Source organism: Scyliorhinus torazame, chromosome 11 (genome assembly GCF_047496885.1).
Source record: "Scyliorhinus torazame isolate Kashiwa2021f chromosome 11, sScyTor2.1, whole genome shotgun sequence".
In the NCBI taxonomy this organism is placed as follows: domain Eukaryota; kingdom Metazoa; phylum Chordata; class Chondrichthyes; order Carcharhiniformes; family Scyliorhinidae; genus Scyliorhinus; species Scyliorhinus torazame.
This window is the reverse complement of record NC_092717.1, coordinates 70,719,723-70,736,236: the sequence shown is the minus strand read 5'-3', so window position 1 is coordinate 70,736,236 and position 16,514 is coordinate 70,719,723. Positions and strand designations below refer to the sequence as shown.

General features: G+C 48.2%; 1 protein-coding gene across 2 annotated transcripts in view; it reads right to left on the bottom strand.

Moving 5' to 3' along the window:
- Nucleotides 1-16,514, bottom strand: part of taf2 (TAF2 RNA polymerase II, TATA box binding protein (TBP)-associated factor) — a 298,552-nt gene that overhangs the window by 115,536 nt on the left and 166,502 nt on the right. For both annotated transcript variants that reach the window (XM_072467396.1, XM_072467397.1), the window contains exons 12-14: nt 7,606-7,760; nt 6,819-6,933; nt 6,365-6,474 (exon numbers count right to left, since the gene is read on the bottom strand). In XM_072467396.1, coding sequence (XP_072323497.1) covers nt 6,365-6,474; nt 6,819-6,933; nt 7,606-7,760 — 380 coding nt within the window. The remainder of the gene's footprint in view (nt 1-6,364; nt 6,475-6,818; nt 6,934-7,605; nt 7,761-16,514) is intronic.

Here is a 16,514-nt window from a genome sequence, read left to right as displayed (position 1 = left end):
CCCACTTCCCCCTGTGCCGCCTCCACTGCCCCCATATTTTGAGGGTAGCTGCCACTACTGAGCTCGTGGTATACCTCATTGGAGGGAGCGGCAGCGGCGCCGTTGCCAGTGCCTCCAGACTCGTACCCTCACAAGACGCCGTCTCCAGCCTCTTCCATGCCGCCCCCTCCCACTCCATCACCCACTTGCGCACCATCGGCGGCCCACTAGTACCCACAGAGGTTGGGCAGGGCCAGCCCCCCACCCCCATCCCTACTCCGCTCCAGGAACACCCTTCTCACCCTCGGAGTCCCTCGCGCCAACACAAACCCCGTTATGCTCCTGTTGACCCGCCTAAAGAAGGCCTTCGGGATAAGAATGGGGAGGCACTGGAACAGGAACAAAAACCTTGGGAGCACCGTCATCTTAACTGACTGCACCCTACCCACCAGGGACAGCGGCAATGTGTCCCACCTCTTGAACCCCTCCTCCATTTGCTCGACTAGCCTCGTGAAATTAAGTCTATGCAGGGCCCCCCAGCTCCTGGCAACCTGGACCCCCAAATACCTGAAGCTCCTCTCCGCCCTTTTTAGTGGGAGCTCGCCAATCCCCCTCTCCTGGTCCCCTGGGTGAACCACGAACAACTCGCTCTTCCCCATGTTGAGCTTGTACCCTGAGAAATCCCCGAACTCCCTGAGGATCCTCATTACCTCCGGCATACCCCCACCGGGTCCACCACGTATAGCAGCAAGTCGTCCGCATAGAGCAACACCCTATGTTCCTCCCCACCCCGCACCAACCCCCTCCAGTTCCTCGACTCCCTCAGTGCTATAGCCAGGGGTTCAATGGGCAGTGCGAAGAGCAGGGGGGACAGGGGACACCCTGCCTCGTCCCTCGATGCAACCAAAAGTACTCAGACCCCCTCTTGTTCGTGGCCACACTCGCCATCGGGACCTCGTACAACAACCTAACCCACCTGACAAACCCCTCCCCAAACCCGAACCTCCCACAAGTACCCCCACTCTACCCTATCGAAGGCCTTCTCAGCGTCCATTGCCACCACTATCTCCGTCTCCCCCTCCCTCGCCGGCATCGTAATAACGTTCAGGAGCCTCCGCACATTCGCGTTCAACTGCCTCCCCTTCACGAATCCAGTCTGGTCTTCGTGGATCACCTGCGGCACGCAATCCTCAATTCTCGTGGCTCAGACCTTCACCAGCATTTGGCATCTACGTTTAACAACGAAATCGGCCTGTAAGACCCACACTGCAGGGGATCCTTGTCCGCTTCAGGATCAAGGAGATCAGTGCCCGGAACATAGTCGGGGGCAAACACCCCCCCTTTCCTTGCCTCATTGAAGGTCCTAACTAGCAATAGGCCCAACAGGTCCACATATTTTTTTGTAGAATTCGACCGGGAAACCGTCCGGCCCCGGTGCCTTCCCCGCCTGCATGCTCCCTATCCCTTTGGCCAGCTCCTCCAGCCCAATCGGGACCCCAATCCCGCCACCAGTCCCTCCTCCACCTTCGGAAACCTCAATTGGTCCAGAAAGCGGCCCATCCCACCCTCCTCCAGTGGGGGCTCGGACCGATACAGTTCCTCATAAAAGTCCCTGAAGACCCCATTGATGCCAACCCCACTCCCTCCCCTATCCTTAACTCCCCCGATCTCCCTAGCTGCGTCCCGCTTCAGAAGCTGATGCACCAGCATCCGACGTGCCTTTTCCCCGTACTCATAAATCGCTCCCTGGGCCTTCCTCCACTGCGCCTCCGCCTTCCTGGTGGTCAACAGGTCGAATTCGGCCTGGAGGCTACGCCTCTTCCTCAACAGTCCCTCCTCAGGCACCTCCGCATAACTCCTGTCTACCCTCACCATCTACCCCACCAGCCTCTCCCTCTGCTCTCTCCTCTCCTTGTGGGCCCTAATGGAGATCAGCTCTCCCCTAACCACCGCCTTCAGCGCCTCCCATACCATCCTCACTCGGACCTCCCCGTTATCGTTGGTCGCCAGGTATCTCTCTATGCTTCCTCGGACCCGCTCACTTACCTCCTCGTCCGTCAACAGCCCCACCTCCAAGCGCCACAACGGGCGCTGGTCCCTCTCCTCCCCCAGCTTTAGGTCTACCCAATGCGGGGCATGATCCGAAATGGCTATCGCCGAGCACTTGGTATCCTCTACTCTCGCTATCAGCGCCCTACTCATAATAAAAAAGTCGATCCGGGAATAAGCCTTATGAACATGCGAGAAGAATGAAAATTCCATAGCCCCCGGCCGTGCAAATCTCCAAAGGTCCACCCCTCCATTTGGTCCATAAACCCCCTCAGCACTTTAGCCGCCGCCAGCCTCCTACCCGTCCTAGACCTGGAGCGATCCAGTGCCGGATCCAACACAGTGTTAAAGTCGCCCCCCCCCATTATCAGGCCCCCCACTTCCAAGTCCAGGATCCGACCCAACATGTGCCACATAAAACCCGCATCGTCCCAGTTCGGGGCGTACACGTTGACAGCACCACCCTCTCCCCTTGCAGCTTACCACTTACCATTACGTACCTGCCGCCATTGTCTGTCACAATGCTCGACGCCTCGAACGACACCCTCTTTCCCACCAAGATCGCCACACACCGATTTTTGGCATCCAGCCCCGAATGAAACACCTGACCTACCCACCCCTTCCTCAATCTTACCTGGTCTACCACCTTCAGGTGTGTCTCCTGGAGCATGACCACATCCGCCTTCAGCCCCTTCAGGTGCGCGAACACCCGGGCCCGCTTGACCGGCCCGTTCAGTCCCCTTACATTCCAGGTTATCAGCAGGATCAGGGGGCTACCCGTCCCCCTCCCCGCCGACTAGCCATAACCCCTCCTCGGCCAGCCATGTGCCCGCACCCCACGGCAGCAGACCCCCGTCCCAATCCCCTCTACTCGCCCCAGCTCCTCTTGAACATACCAGCAGCAACCCGGTTCCCTCCCCCTCCCTCCCCCCCTCCCCCCCCCCCCCCCTCCCCCTCCCCCCCTCCCCCTCCCCCCCTCCCCCCCTCCCCCCCCCCCCCCTCCCCCTCCCCCCCTCCCCCTCCCCCCCCTCCCCCTCCCCCCCTCCCCCTCCCCCCCCTCCCCCTCCCCCCCCTCCCCCTCCCCCTCCCCCTCCCCCCCCCCCCCTCCCCCCTAATGGAGAAAATTAAGTTCGCTTTGAGAGGGTCATTGTCAGGGTTCGCCCGGAGGTGGCAACCATTTGTCGATTTCTCCACGGAAAATTAATCGTCAGCATGGGGGGGGGGGGTTAGGGTAATGTAGGTTAAGGGGGTAGTTAGGCTGGTCCTTGTAGGAGGGAGCTGGTTGTCTTGCACTATAATGATTATTTTTTCACACTGTTTTATATTGTTGTTGTTTATTGTGCCAAAATGTCTTAATAAAATTGTGTATCAAAAAAAAATTGTAGTTGTAATTATGTGGACCTCTTGATGGCAATGAACTGTTACATTTAAAAAAACTGAGGCTTGCAGTATCATGAGTTCATCACGTAATATCATTTGTGATCATGATTTTTGATTGCATTTGGCACTGCACAAGAGAAAAATATTAGGATAATATCCTACCATGTGTTTGACTGACACAGGGCTTACTTTGGCTTAGGGTTAGGGTTGAAACTACAACTACCTGTGGATTCTGGAACAATTCAAGCTTTCAAATTGATAAATTGTTAGATAAGTGATGTAGAGCCAAAGCAGGTAAATGTATTTGAGGAACAGATCAACCAGAATGAGAATCGTACAGTAGACTGGAGAGGCTGAATTACTCTCATAAATGTACATCTGCAGAAAATGCAAATACCTATGTGTTTACTTGCCACTATGCCACTTGCCAAGAATTTACAAGGAAAAACACGAATTCCTGAATCCAAGCACTATTCCTGACTGAACTGATAACGGGCTGGCCCAGACAATGAAGGTTTTCATCAAGCAAGACAAAGAAAACTGACAATGATGACTTCATAGAACATAGAACATTACAGCGCAGTACAGGCCCTTCGGCCCTCGATGTTGCGCCGACCTGTGAAACCACTCTAAAGCCCATCTACACTATTCCCTTATTGTCCATATGTCTATCCAATGACCATTTGAATGCCATTCGTGTTGGCGAGTCCAGTCCTGTTGCAGGCAGGCCATTCCACGCCCTTACTACTCTCGGAGTAAAGAACCTACCTCTGACATCTGTCTTATATCTATCTCCCCTCAATTTAAAGCTATGTCCCCTCATGCTAGACATCACCATCTGAGGAAGAAGGCTCTCACTGTCCACCCTATCCAATCCTCTGAAAATCTTGTATGCCTCAATTAAGTCAGCTCTTAGCCTTCTCTCTAACGAAAACAGCCTCAAGTCCCTCAGCCTTTCCTCATAAGATCTTCCCTCCATACCAGGCAACATTCTGGTAAATCTCCTCTGCACCCTTTCCAATGCTTCCACATCCTTCCTATAATGCGGCGACCAGAATTGCACGCAATACTCCAAATGCGGCCGCACCAGAGTTTTGTACAGTTGCAACGTGACCTCATGGCTCCGAAACTCAATCCCTCTACCAATAAAAGCTAACACACCGTACGCCTTCTTCACAACCCTCTCAACCTGAGTGTCAACTTTCAGGGATCTATGTAGATGGACACCGAGATCTCTCTGCTCATCCACACTGCCAAGAATTTTACTATTAGCCCAGTACTCTGTCTTCCTGTTATTCCTTCCAAAATGAATCACCTCACACTTTTCTGCATTAAACTCCATTTGCCACCTCTCAGCCCAGCGCTGCAGCTTATCTATGTCCCTCTGTAACTTGTAACATCCTTCCGCACGGTCCACAACTCCACCGACTTCAGTGTCATCTGCAAATTTACTCACCCATCCTTCTACACCCTTCTCCAGGTCATTTATAAAAATGACAAACAGCAGTGGCCCCAAAACAGATCCTCGTGGTACACCACTAGTAACTGGACTCCAGTCTGAACACTTCCCATCAACCACCACCCTTTGTCTTCTTCCAGCTAGCCAATTTCTGATCCAAACTGCTAAATCACCCTGAATCCCATGCTTCCGTATTTTCTGCAGTAGCCTACCATGGGAAACCTTATCAAACGCTTTACTGAAATCCATATACACCACATCAGGTGCTTTACCCTCATCCACCTGTTTGGTCACCTTCTCAAAGAACTCAATAAGGTTTGTGAGGCACGACCTACCCTTCACAAAACCGTATCGACTATGTCTAATCAAATTATTCCTTTCCAGATGATTATACACCCTATCTCTTATAAACCTTTCCAAGATTTTGCCCATTAGGTTGCAACTGCAACAAAAACTTTGGAAGGCACACAGTGATGGAATGGACAACATATCAAATAACCAAATAATACCAAACACTTGAAAGACTATTCCCCTAGTATCCACAATTTAGGAAGCAAATTCTTTCACCTGCATGTCAAGAAGAATGTTTATTGCAGTTCATGAATGATATTTTGACAGCCCACAATTGTTCTTCAACATTTATTTCCAAAAACAAATTTATGCATGCAAGAACATAATAATCAGACTTCTGAGTGCCTCACATCCTGAATCACCAGCTTACTTCAAACAGCTCAGCATTCCTACCCTACTTATAATTGCCTTGCAATAAGTATTAAGAATAGAAAACAAAGCATAAATTCAATACCTTAACAAATAATTTTAAAGTTTACAAGGACTCAATATTCAGTGAAATTAGTATATTTATTGCAACAGTATGTCTTTAATCTGCATCACATGCCATTCAATTCTTCTCATACTATCCCACTGATCCAATTCCTTTCATCCTCATTCATCCCAATTCCATCCCAACCTAATTCAAACTCACTCATGATGTCCCAAACCTATCCCATGTCAATCCCCATTGTCCTCCTGTGACATCCATCCCTTCTTGTTTCACTCCAATGTGATCTCATCCCCCCCATACCATACCCCTCTCTCCTCCCCTGCTTGTTTCCCCCGTGTCACCCGACCCCTCATGTTGCGTATTAGTGCATTATCTTCCGTCTATTTTACAGTGTAAAAGATAACTCATTGGAGATAAAATTGGCAGCGTATTAGCCTGATTCAATGTTTTTTTTTAAAATCAGTAATCAGCTTATGTAACAAATAGAAATGACACCACTGGCCATTTTACTAATATATTATACCAGTGCAAAGGCTGTCATAATCTGGATGTTCTCACAATCATGGAAGAACTTTCATGACCCGTGCAAACATACAACTTTTTGGCCTCTTTCCTGTGTTGAAAAGGAAACAGTTACACTGTCCATGAATTCTAACTCTATTTTATTTGGGATAACTCCTTCAAATCTGATCTCTCAAGCTACTCACACCTACCGTCTGCTCTTTGAATGGCAAGGAATATCATGTTTAAGGCTGTTTTCTTCAATTTGTAGAGTGTGGTTGAATGAGCCATCTAGTTCCTGCACTGTCACTTTCAGTGGTCCCTGCAAAAGGTAGAGAACTTTAAATATAAAAATAGCATGTGCAATTAAACAATTCCTAAGGGTAGTAGATAATATTTTTGAAGTTAAATAAATAAATTGATTTAAAATGTTTGAATTTCCCTCACTTATGAAGATGATCCGAATAAGCATTTTGTGAGACAGCCTGCTGGGCCCACTATCAATGGTTCACCTCAAAGACATCCATCAAGTCTCACATATATATCAGCAGGTCCCTCAGTCTATGACTCTGACTGTTTCAATTGGGAATATGCATTATTAATACTCCTGGATGGCAATCTGGACTGTATTTTTCATGCACAAAATTGAGATCAGGTGGTCCTTACCACATATTTCTGGGTTCCCAAAGAAGTATAATCTTGCTTCAGTTCCAGCTCCAAGATGTTTCTTTTCCTATTAAATGCAAAGCTGCCGAAGAACTTCACTACACCACTCTGATCTCTACAGCATATGATTTAAGGTTATTTTTGCGAATTGAACATTTAAATTGAACTTGACTTTTTTTTTAGTGAAAACAAGAAAAAGTACAGGAGTTTAATGTACAATGCTTACTTCTGAATTAATGGCAGACATTTTACAACTCTAGAAAATTTCAGTAGAGTTGAGGGAAGAACTATGGATTTGTATTTTTTTTTTCTTTTTTATGGATTTGTATTTTGTACAAGTATCTGGAATAAATGGTTTGACTTACGTACTAAAAGGGTAGCACAGTGGTCAGCACTGTTGTTTCACAGCTCCAGGGTCCCAGGTTCAATTCCAGCCCTGGGCCACTGACTGCGGAGTTTGCATGTTATCCCCCTGCATGGGTTTCCCTCCAGGTGCTCCAGTTTCCTCCCACAGTACAAAGATGTGCACGTTAGGTGGATTTGCCATGCTAAATTGCCCTTAGTGTTCAAAAAGGTTAGGTGGGGTTACTGGGTCACGGGGATAGGTGTGGGCTTAGTGTTCTTTCCAAGGGCCGGTGCAGGCTCGATGGGCCAAATGTCCTCCTTCTGCACTGTAAATTCGCTGATTCTAATTAAAAGGACAATCATGCTGTCCAGAGATGAAGTTCTGATTAGAAATGCATTTCAAATGTTGCAGAAGTAATTAGAAACAAAACTCAAAGGATACACCCACTGCTTTATTAAAGGCTGAATATCTTTTCCAGACACATTTGAAATTGATTTTAAAAATCCATTTGTCGAAAGTAGCATCTGGCTCCACATGTGCGACTGAAACTTCTGCGATGAAGCGGTACTGGCCAAACTCAACAGTTTGTTGAAGACCTAAAGTAGGTAACAAATTTTATTGGACAGAAATATACTGCTTTGCAATTACAAGATTTATAGCATTTGGAAGCTTCAAGTTTTAGTCAAGGAATGCCTGCAAGAGTGCATTTATTGCAAGAGTGGATCCGACATACATGTTAGCTTTCACTTTTTTATAAAACACATTGATCCTAAATTACTACAAAAGAATATCAACAAATAACTGTTTAGCATACTCGTCTGAAGTTCCTCTCTCTAATATTTTAGTAAAGGTGTTAATTCTTCATATGAAAAACAGTGGAGGAGGAATTCAGACCATTAACCATTCAGCTGTGTAAGTTGTGGCTCAGTTGGTGACACACTCAGCTGAATCAAAAGGTTGCAAGTTCAAGTCCTACTCCAGAGACCTGCATACAAAATCAAGGTTAACTTTCTAGTGAGGTACTGAGAACTGCTGCATTGTCAGAGGTGCTGCCCTTTAGATGAGACCTTAAAACAAGGCCCTGTCTGCTTTCTAAGGGGACATAAAAGACCTAATGTCACTATTTTGAAGAACAGCCAGCTAATGTCTTGTTGATCGAGGGATAAATACTGACCAACAAAAAAATAGATAACCTGGCCATCAAACCGTTGCACCTTGCTATGTTCAAAATTGTTGCCATGTTTCTACTAGTAATTACACTTCAACAATGCTTCAAAGTAAAGTGCATCCAGAAGTCCTGAGGTTGCGAAAGGCACTATAAAATTCAAGTTTCTTTTTGTATTTGTATATATCCCACAATGCAATTTCAAGTTCATGGTTATTGAGCAGGTAAAAGGAGAACAACCCAAGAATTTACAATTACTGCCTTTTTTGCTGATTGAAGAAAGATTTTGCAATTTTGGTTGGCAGCTGGCTGGGGTGCCGCTTTGTCTGTAGGGTCTCCTCCTTATGTCACCCACTTTGGATCAAGGACAAATCTTTTTTTTTTTAAATAAATTTAGAGTACCCAATTCATTTTTTTCAGTTAAGGAACAAAAGTGGGTAAATGCAATTGAAGTACAGATCCTTAATTATGCTCGGCTGGTGTAAGTTTCTAAACTACTAAATTATTGTGTTGTGACAATTGTGGTGTGGGCAGCAATTAATGTTTTCCACTACAGATTCGAAAGTTGTGTGTCTGTATTTGAAAAAAATGATACAAGTTCAGCAATGATCTTTTCAAAAATTCAATCATGGAATGTGGGCACACTTATTGCTCGCATTTATTGCTCATACGTAACTACCCTCGGGATCAACTGCTAGGGAGTAACAAGAACACATGCCATGAGGGGAATTAATTTTTAATTTTACATTCTAAACCTATTAGGTATCTATTTAAATTTGCATCATGCATAATTCAAATACAGAATGTCATTGAAACTTGCGATTGTCAAAGAGAATGAGCAAACGAATAGTGAATCAAAGATTATCCGGGGCGGCACGGTGGCGCAGAAGTTAGCACTGCTGCTTATGGCGTTGAGGACCCGGGTTCGATCCCAGCCCGTGTGAAGTTTGTACATTCTTCCCATGTCTGCGTGGGTTTAACCCCCACAACCCAAAGATGTGCAGGTTAGGTGGATTGGCCACGCTAAATTGCCCCTCAATTGGAAAAAAATAATAATTTGGTACTGTAAATTTATTTTTTTAAAAGATTATCCAGGGTTTGTTTTTCCGATCCAGATAGCAACAACATTTACATCACAACAAAGAAAAACAGTTGTGGGAAATAAAAGCAGCCTAAAACACAGAGCCAATCCAAAATTGAAAGCCATTTTTGGGGTGAAACTGTATAACAGCAGCAAAAAGCAGGCTTGTGGTGAAACGGCAGTTGATTTTCAATGTGTCCATTTTTAATTTTAACTGACTTAGAAAATATACAGGTTTTTAATTTCAAGCCAAATAAAATCGACAGAGGGGTTAGGAAATGAGTCTACTTAACAGTTTGAATTGAGCGTCAGTCAAAAGAAGTTTGTGTGTGGTGGACAATTACTAGAAGGGATAAACATAGCAAAAGAGGAAGTATTAAGTGGTTTAGCATATTTGGACCTAGGTAAATCAGGAGGCTGGGATGAAATGTATCCCAGGCTGTTATGAGAAGCAAGAGAGCAAACTTCACAGGCTCTGTTCATCATTTTCCAATCTCAACTGGTTACACTCATGGCAGTGCATCTCTAATGTTGTACCACTGTTAATAAAAGGAAGAGATTTTGCACATTCGCCCCGTGTCTGCGTGGGTCTCACCCTCACAACCCAAAGATGTGCAGGGTAGGTGGAGTGGCCACGGTAAATTGCCCCTTAATTGGGAAAAAAAAAGGATTGGGTACTCTAAATTTATATTTTAAAAAAAGAGATAGACCAAGTCAGTCCAACAGCAGTGGTGGACAAAGTATTGGAAAAATTCTGAACGGCAATATAAATTATCTGTTAGAAAAGAACAGCCAGCATGCATCTGTCAAGGGAGGGTGGTGTTTGACTAACTTGGGTGAGTTTGTTGAGGATATAACAACGAGGGTCAACGGGAGTCAATGTAGTCTGCATGGACTTACACAAGGCTTAAACCAGGTCCCAATTGGCTGGCTGGTGAGAAAGCCCATAGGATCCAAGTGAAAGTAGCGAGCTGAATCCAAAATTAGCTCAGTGGCAGGAAGCAAAGGGGTAATGGTTGAAAGGTGCTTTTGTAACTATTTCTCTCAGTGGGGTTCCATAGGGCTCCATACTAGGTCCTTTGGCTTTTTTGTGGTATATGTCAAAGATTTAGACTAAAATATAGCAGACATGAGGATGTTTGGAAATGATGCAAAAAATTGCCTTTTGTTGATAGTGTACAAGAAAGTTGTAAAACACTGGGAAGTATCAGAAGTGGCAAACTGAATTCAATCTGGAGGAGTGAGGTTATGCATTTCAGTAGAGGAAACAAGGCAAAGAATACACAATAAATGTTCAGATACGGAAAAGAGTGGGGAAACAGAGAGAGACCCTGTATTGCATGCCCACCGATCCCTGAAGGTAATTAAGAAGTGTATAGACGACTTCCGGTTGCGGTGATGCCGAGCTAGCCGCACGTTTCGGCGGCTCCAGCTCCGACGGACCTTAAGAGCCCCAACGGGGAATTTTTCGACTACGCGACCCGGTGTGGGGTGTGTGGGGAGTCCCCCCCGAACGAAGAAGGAAAGAAATCGGCAGCGGCGGCTGCAGCCGGAGGAATCATCGACCAAAAGGTCAGAGGGAGAGAAAAACAAAATGGCGGCGGAGAAAGCGCAGGCGGCATGGGGGCCTGAGCAGGACAAAATCGTGAGACGGTGCGTGGAGCTGCTGAAGAGGGAGGTGCTGACCCCGATGCTACAGGCAATTGAGGGGCTCAAGGAGACATGAAAGACCCAGGAGACTGAGCTCCCCGTGGTGGAGCAGAAGGTGACAGATGTTGAGGACGAGATCCTGGGCCTGGCGGTTAAGACTCAGACGCACGAGGCACTTCATAAAAAGTGTGCGGAAAGGATCAAGACCCTAGAAAACGGAGCGCGAAGGAAGAACCTTAGGATACTAGGTCTCCCTGAGGGTGTGGAAGGAGTGGACTGTGGAGCGTACGCGAGTAAGATGCTGAGCTCACTGATGGGTGCTGAGGCCCCGGCGGGCCCCATGGAGGTGGAGTGGGCAAATCGGATTCCGGCGAGAAGACCAAAAGCGGGAGAACCACCGAGGGCGATAATCGTGCGATTTTACCGCCTTAGGGACAGAGAAGAGGTCCTGAGATGGGCTAAAAAGGTGCGGAGTAGCAGATGGGAGAATGCTGTGGTACGGATATACCAGGATTGGAGTGCGGAGGTGGCGAGAAGGAGGGCGAGCTTCAACCGAGCCAAAGAGGTGTTGCATAAAAGGAAGGCGAAGTTTGGGATGCTGCAGCCGGCAAGACTATGGGTCACGTATCAGGAGAGACACTATTATTTTGAGACGGCGGAGGAAGCATGGTCCTTCATCAAAGAAGAGAAATTGGACCGGAACAGAGGGACTGATGCTGCAGGGAATTGTTATTGTTATTGTTTTTGTTAATGTTATGGTGGAAGTTAATTGAAACAGGGAAGGGGGGAGACATTGGGGAAATGTGGGCGCCGTGAGGGGGGAAAGACGGGACATAGTCGGAGAATGGGGAAAGGGAGGGGGAGGGGAAAGGGAGCTGCGCCATAAGAGGCGGGTCAGGTAAAGGGATGTTCCCGCGCCAGAAAGAATAAGGCGGGAAGACAGGCGCAAGGCGGATGGGAGATCCCCCACACGGGGGGGGGGGGGGGTCGAGGAGTGAGCAGGAGTAGCCGGGGTCAGTTGAAGTCAGCTGACTTACGGAAGTGATATGGGGGGAGCAATCAAGCTAGATAGGGATCTAGCGGGGGGGGGGGGGGGGGGGACACGACCAACTGGGTTGCTGCTGCAGAAATCCAAAAGGAAATGGCTAAAGAGTGGGTGAGCGGGGATGGTGTGCGACGCTGGGGGAGCGAGCGGGAGCGCGGAGGCGGGATATGGGACTGGCCTAGAGAAGGTAATGGCTAGTCGACACGGGAGGGGGGCAGGTAGCCCCCTAGTGAGGCTGATCACGTGGAACGTGAGAGGCCTGAACGGACCGATAAAAAGGGCCCGAGCGCTCGCGCATTTGAAAGGACTAAGGGCAGACGTGGTTATGCTCCAAGAAACGCACCTGAAGGTGGCGGACCAAGATAGGCTAAGGAAAGGATGGGTGGGACAGGTGTTCCACTCAGGACTGGACGCAAAGAACAGAGGGGTGGCCATTTTGGTGGGGAAACGGGTAGCATTTGAAGCAAAGAACATCGTAGCAGATAGCGGAGGTAGATATGTAATGGTGAGTGGTAGGCTGGAGGGAATGGAGGTCGTGTTGGTTAATGTGTATGCCCCAAATTGGGACGATGCGGGATTCATGAGACGGATGCTGGGGCGTATTCCGGACCTGGAGGCAGGAAACTTGATTTTAGGAGGGGACTTTAATACGGTGCTGGACCCGGGGCTAGATAGATCCAGCTCAAGGACCGGAAGAAGGCCGGCAGCGGCCAAGGTACTTAAGGGGTTTATGGACCAAATGGGGGGAGTGGATCCATGGCGATTTCTTAGTCCTAGGGCTAGGGAGTTCTCCTTCTTCTCCCATGTCCATAAAGTGTACTCCCGGATAGATTTTTTTGTTTTGGGAAGGTCGCTGATCTCTAGGGTGGAAGAAGCGGAGTACTCAGCCATAGCGGTTTCGGATCATGCCCCACATTGGGTGGACCTGGAAGTAGGTGAGGACAGGGAACAGAGAAGGAGATAGGAGGAATTAGAGACGAAAGGGGAGACACGGTGCGAAGGGCAGGAAAGATAAATGAGGTGTTCAAGACCTTCTATGAGGAACTATATAGGTCTCGACCCCCAGAGGGAGAGGAGGGGATGAGGCAGTTCCTGGACCAATTGAGGTTCCCGGAAGTGGAGGAGCAGGAGGTGGCAGGCCTGGGGGCACCGATTGAGGTAGACGAGGTTATTAAGGGACTGGGAAGCATGCAAGCAGGGAAGGCCCCGGGGCCAGACGGGTTCCCGGTGGAATATTACAGAAAATATATGGACTTGTTGGCCCCGTTAATGGCGAGGACGTTCAATGAGGCCAGGGAAGGGGGGACTCTACCCCCGACGATGTCGGAGGCGAAGATATCGCTAATTTTGAAGAGGGACAAAGATCCGTTGCAGTGCGGGTCCTATAGACCTATTTCACTATTGAACGTGGACGCCAAATTGCTGGCAAAGGTACTGGCATCGAGGATAGAGGACTGTGTCCCGGGGGTGGTGCACGAAGACCAGACAGGGTTCGTAAAAGGGAGACAACTGAATGTTAACGTGCGACGACTATTAGGGGTGATAATGATGCCCCCAGTGGAGGGGGAGGCAGAGATAGTGGCGGCAATGGACGCAGAGAAGGCATTTGATAGGGTGGAGTGGGAGTATTTATGGGAAGTGTTAAGGAGGTTTGGGTTTGGGAACGGGTTTATTAGCTGGGTTAGACTTCTTTATGGGGCACCAACGGCAAGCGTAGTTACAGGTCGACATAGATCGGAGTATTTCCGATTATGTAGGGGAACAAGGCAGGGATGCCCGCTGTCTCCATTGTTGTTTGCGTTGGCAATTGAACCTCTGGCCATGGCGTTGAGAGACTCCAGGAAATGGAGAGGGGTGATTAGAGGGGGAGAAGAGCACCGAGTCTCGTTATACGCAGATGACCTATTGTTATACATGTCGGACCCAGCGGGGGGGGGATGATAGAGGTTATGAGAATTTTGAGGAGGTTCGGGGAATTCTCGGGGTATAGGCTAAACATGGGGAAGAGTGAATTATTTGTGATACATCCAGGGGACCAGAGTAGAGAGATAGAAGGCTTACCGCTAAGGAAAGTGGAAAGAAACTTCCGATACCTGGGGATTCAGATCGCTAAGAGCTGGGGAACCTTGCACAGACTTAATCTGACACAGCTGGTAGAACAAATGGAGGAGGACTTCAAGAGGTGGGACATGCAGCCTCTGTCGCTGGCGGGCAGGGTGCAGGCAATTAAGATGATGGTCCTCCCGAGGTTCTTATTTGTATTTCAATGTCTCCCTATATTAAATCACCAGGACCTTTTTTAATAAAATAGATAGGAGCATCACGAGCTTCGTGTGGGCAGGGAAAGTTCCGAGAGTAAGGAGGGGGTTCCTTCAGCGTAGTAGGGACAGAGGAGGACTGGCACTACCGAACTTGGGTGATTACTATTGGGCCGCCAATGTGGCAATGATACGTAGATGGATGATGGAGGGTGAGGGAGCGGCGTGGAAAAGACTGGAGAGAAAGTCCTGCAAAGGGACGAGTTTAGAGGCACTGGTGACGGCGCCGCTACCGTTCTCACCTAAAAAGTATACCACGAACCCGGTGGTGGCGGCGGCAACACTGAACATATGGGGACAGTGGAGGCAACAGAGAGGGGTGCGGGGAGCCCTGGTGGGGTCCCCTATCAGGAACAACCATAGGTTCGCCCCAGGAAGAATGGATGGAGGATTTCAGAGCTGGTACCAGTCGGGAATTAGGAAGGTGGGAGATTTATTTATAGATGGGACTTTTGCGAGTTTGGGAGCATTGGAGGAAAAGTATAAGCTGCCCCGGGGAAATTTTTTGAGATATATGCAGGTGAGGGCGTTTACTAGACAACAGGTGAGGGAATTTCCATTGCTCCCGATACAGGGGATACAGGACAGGGTGCTTTCAGGGGTGTGGGTCGGAGAGGGCAAGGTGTCAGAGATTTACAAAGAGATGAGGGAAGAGGGGGAGGAGTCGGTGGATGAACTAAAGGGAAAGTGGGAAGAAGAATTAGGGGAGGAGATAGAGGAGGGTATGTGGGCGGATGCCCTAAGCAGGGTAAATTCCTCCTCCTCATGCACCAGGCTTAGCCTGATTCAATTTAAGGTGCTACATAGAGCACACATAACGGGGGCAAGATTGAGCAGGTTCTTTGGAGTGGAGGACAAATGCGGGAGGTGTGGCGGGAGCCCGGCAAACCACGCACATATGTTTTGGGCGTGCCCGGCACTGGAAGGGTATTGGAAGGGAGTGACGGGAGTGATTTCGCAAGTGGTGAAGGCCCGGGTCAAACCAGGCTGGGGGTTAGCTCTATTTGGAGTTGCGGAAGAGCCGGGAGTGCAGGAGGCGAAAGAGGCCGATGTCGTGGCCTTTGCGTCCCTCGTAGCCCGGCGCAGGATCCTACTCATGTGGAAGGAGGCGAAACCCCCCGGACTGGAGGCCTGGGTAAATGATATGGCGGGGTTTATTGAACTGGAGCAGATAAAGTTTGCCCTGAGAGGATCGGCTCAAGGGTTCACCAGGCGGTGGCAGCCATTTCTCGACTACCTAGGGGAACGTTAGAGGGGAGATAGATGACCAGCAGCAGCAGCCCAGGGGGAAGGAAAGGGGGGAAGTTTAGTTTAGGTCAATGGATAATGGGGTTTTGTTACCTGTGTATTGTTAAAAATTTCTGCTTTGTTATTGTTTCGTTTGCTTTGTAAGAGGGAAAAATGTTGTTTAGAAAAAATTTTCAATAAAATATATTTTTTTTAAAAAGAAGCATATAGACAATTGTGGGGTTTTGGGTGTGTTGGAGCTGCGGATGGGTGTAGGGCGGATGTCTTGGCCTTCGTCTCCTTGGTGGCACAGAGGTGGATTCTGTTGGACTGGAGGTTGGCAGCACGCCAAGTGCTTCGGCATGGCTCGGGGATTTGATGGAGTTTTTGCACCTCAAGAAGGTCAAATACACCGTGAGGGGGTCAATTGAAGGGTTCTATCGGGGATGGCAGCCGTTTATATTGTATTTCAGAGAATTGCTCACTGTTTAGCTGTCAGGGAGAAGGGGGGATAGGTAGCTGGGGGGTTTCTGGCATTTTTTCTGTTTTGTTTTTGGTGTTTTTGTTAGGTTATGGGGGGATTTGTATGGGGTTGTTGTTTTATTAAAGATATTTGTATGTTTTGTAATTTTGTATAAAATGTTAAAAATGTAATAAAAATATTTTAAAAGGGGCATACAGGATTTTTTTCTTTATCAGCTGAAGCAAAGAATACAAGAGGGAGGTTATGCTAGAACTAAATAAAACACCAGTGAAGCCACAACTAGAGTACTGTGTACAGTACCATTCCCCACATTACTGGAAGGATGTGATCGCATTAAAGATGATACAGATAGGATTTGCGAGGCCTCGAATGGAGCATTA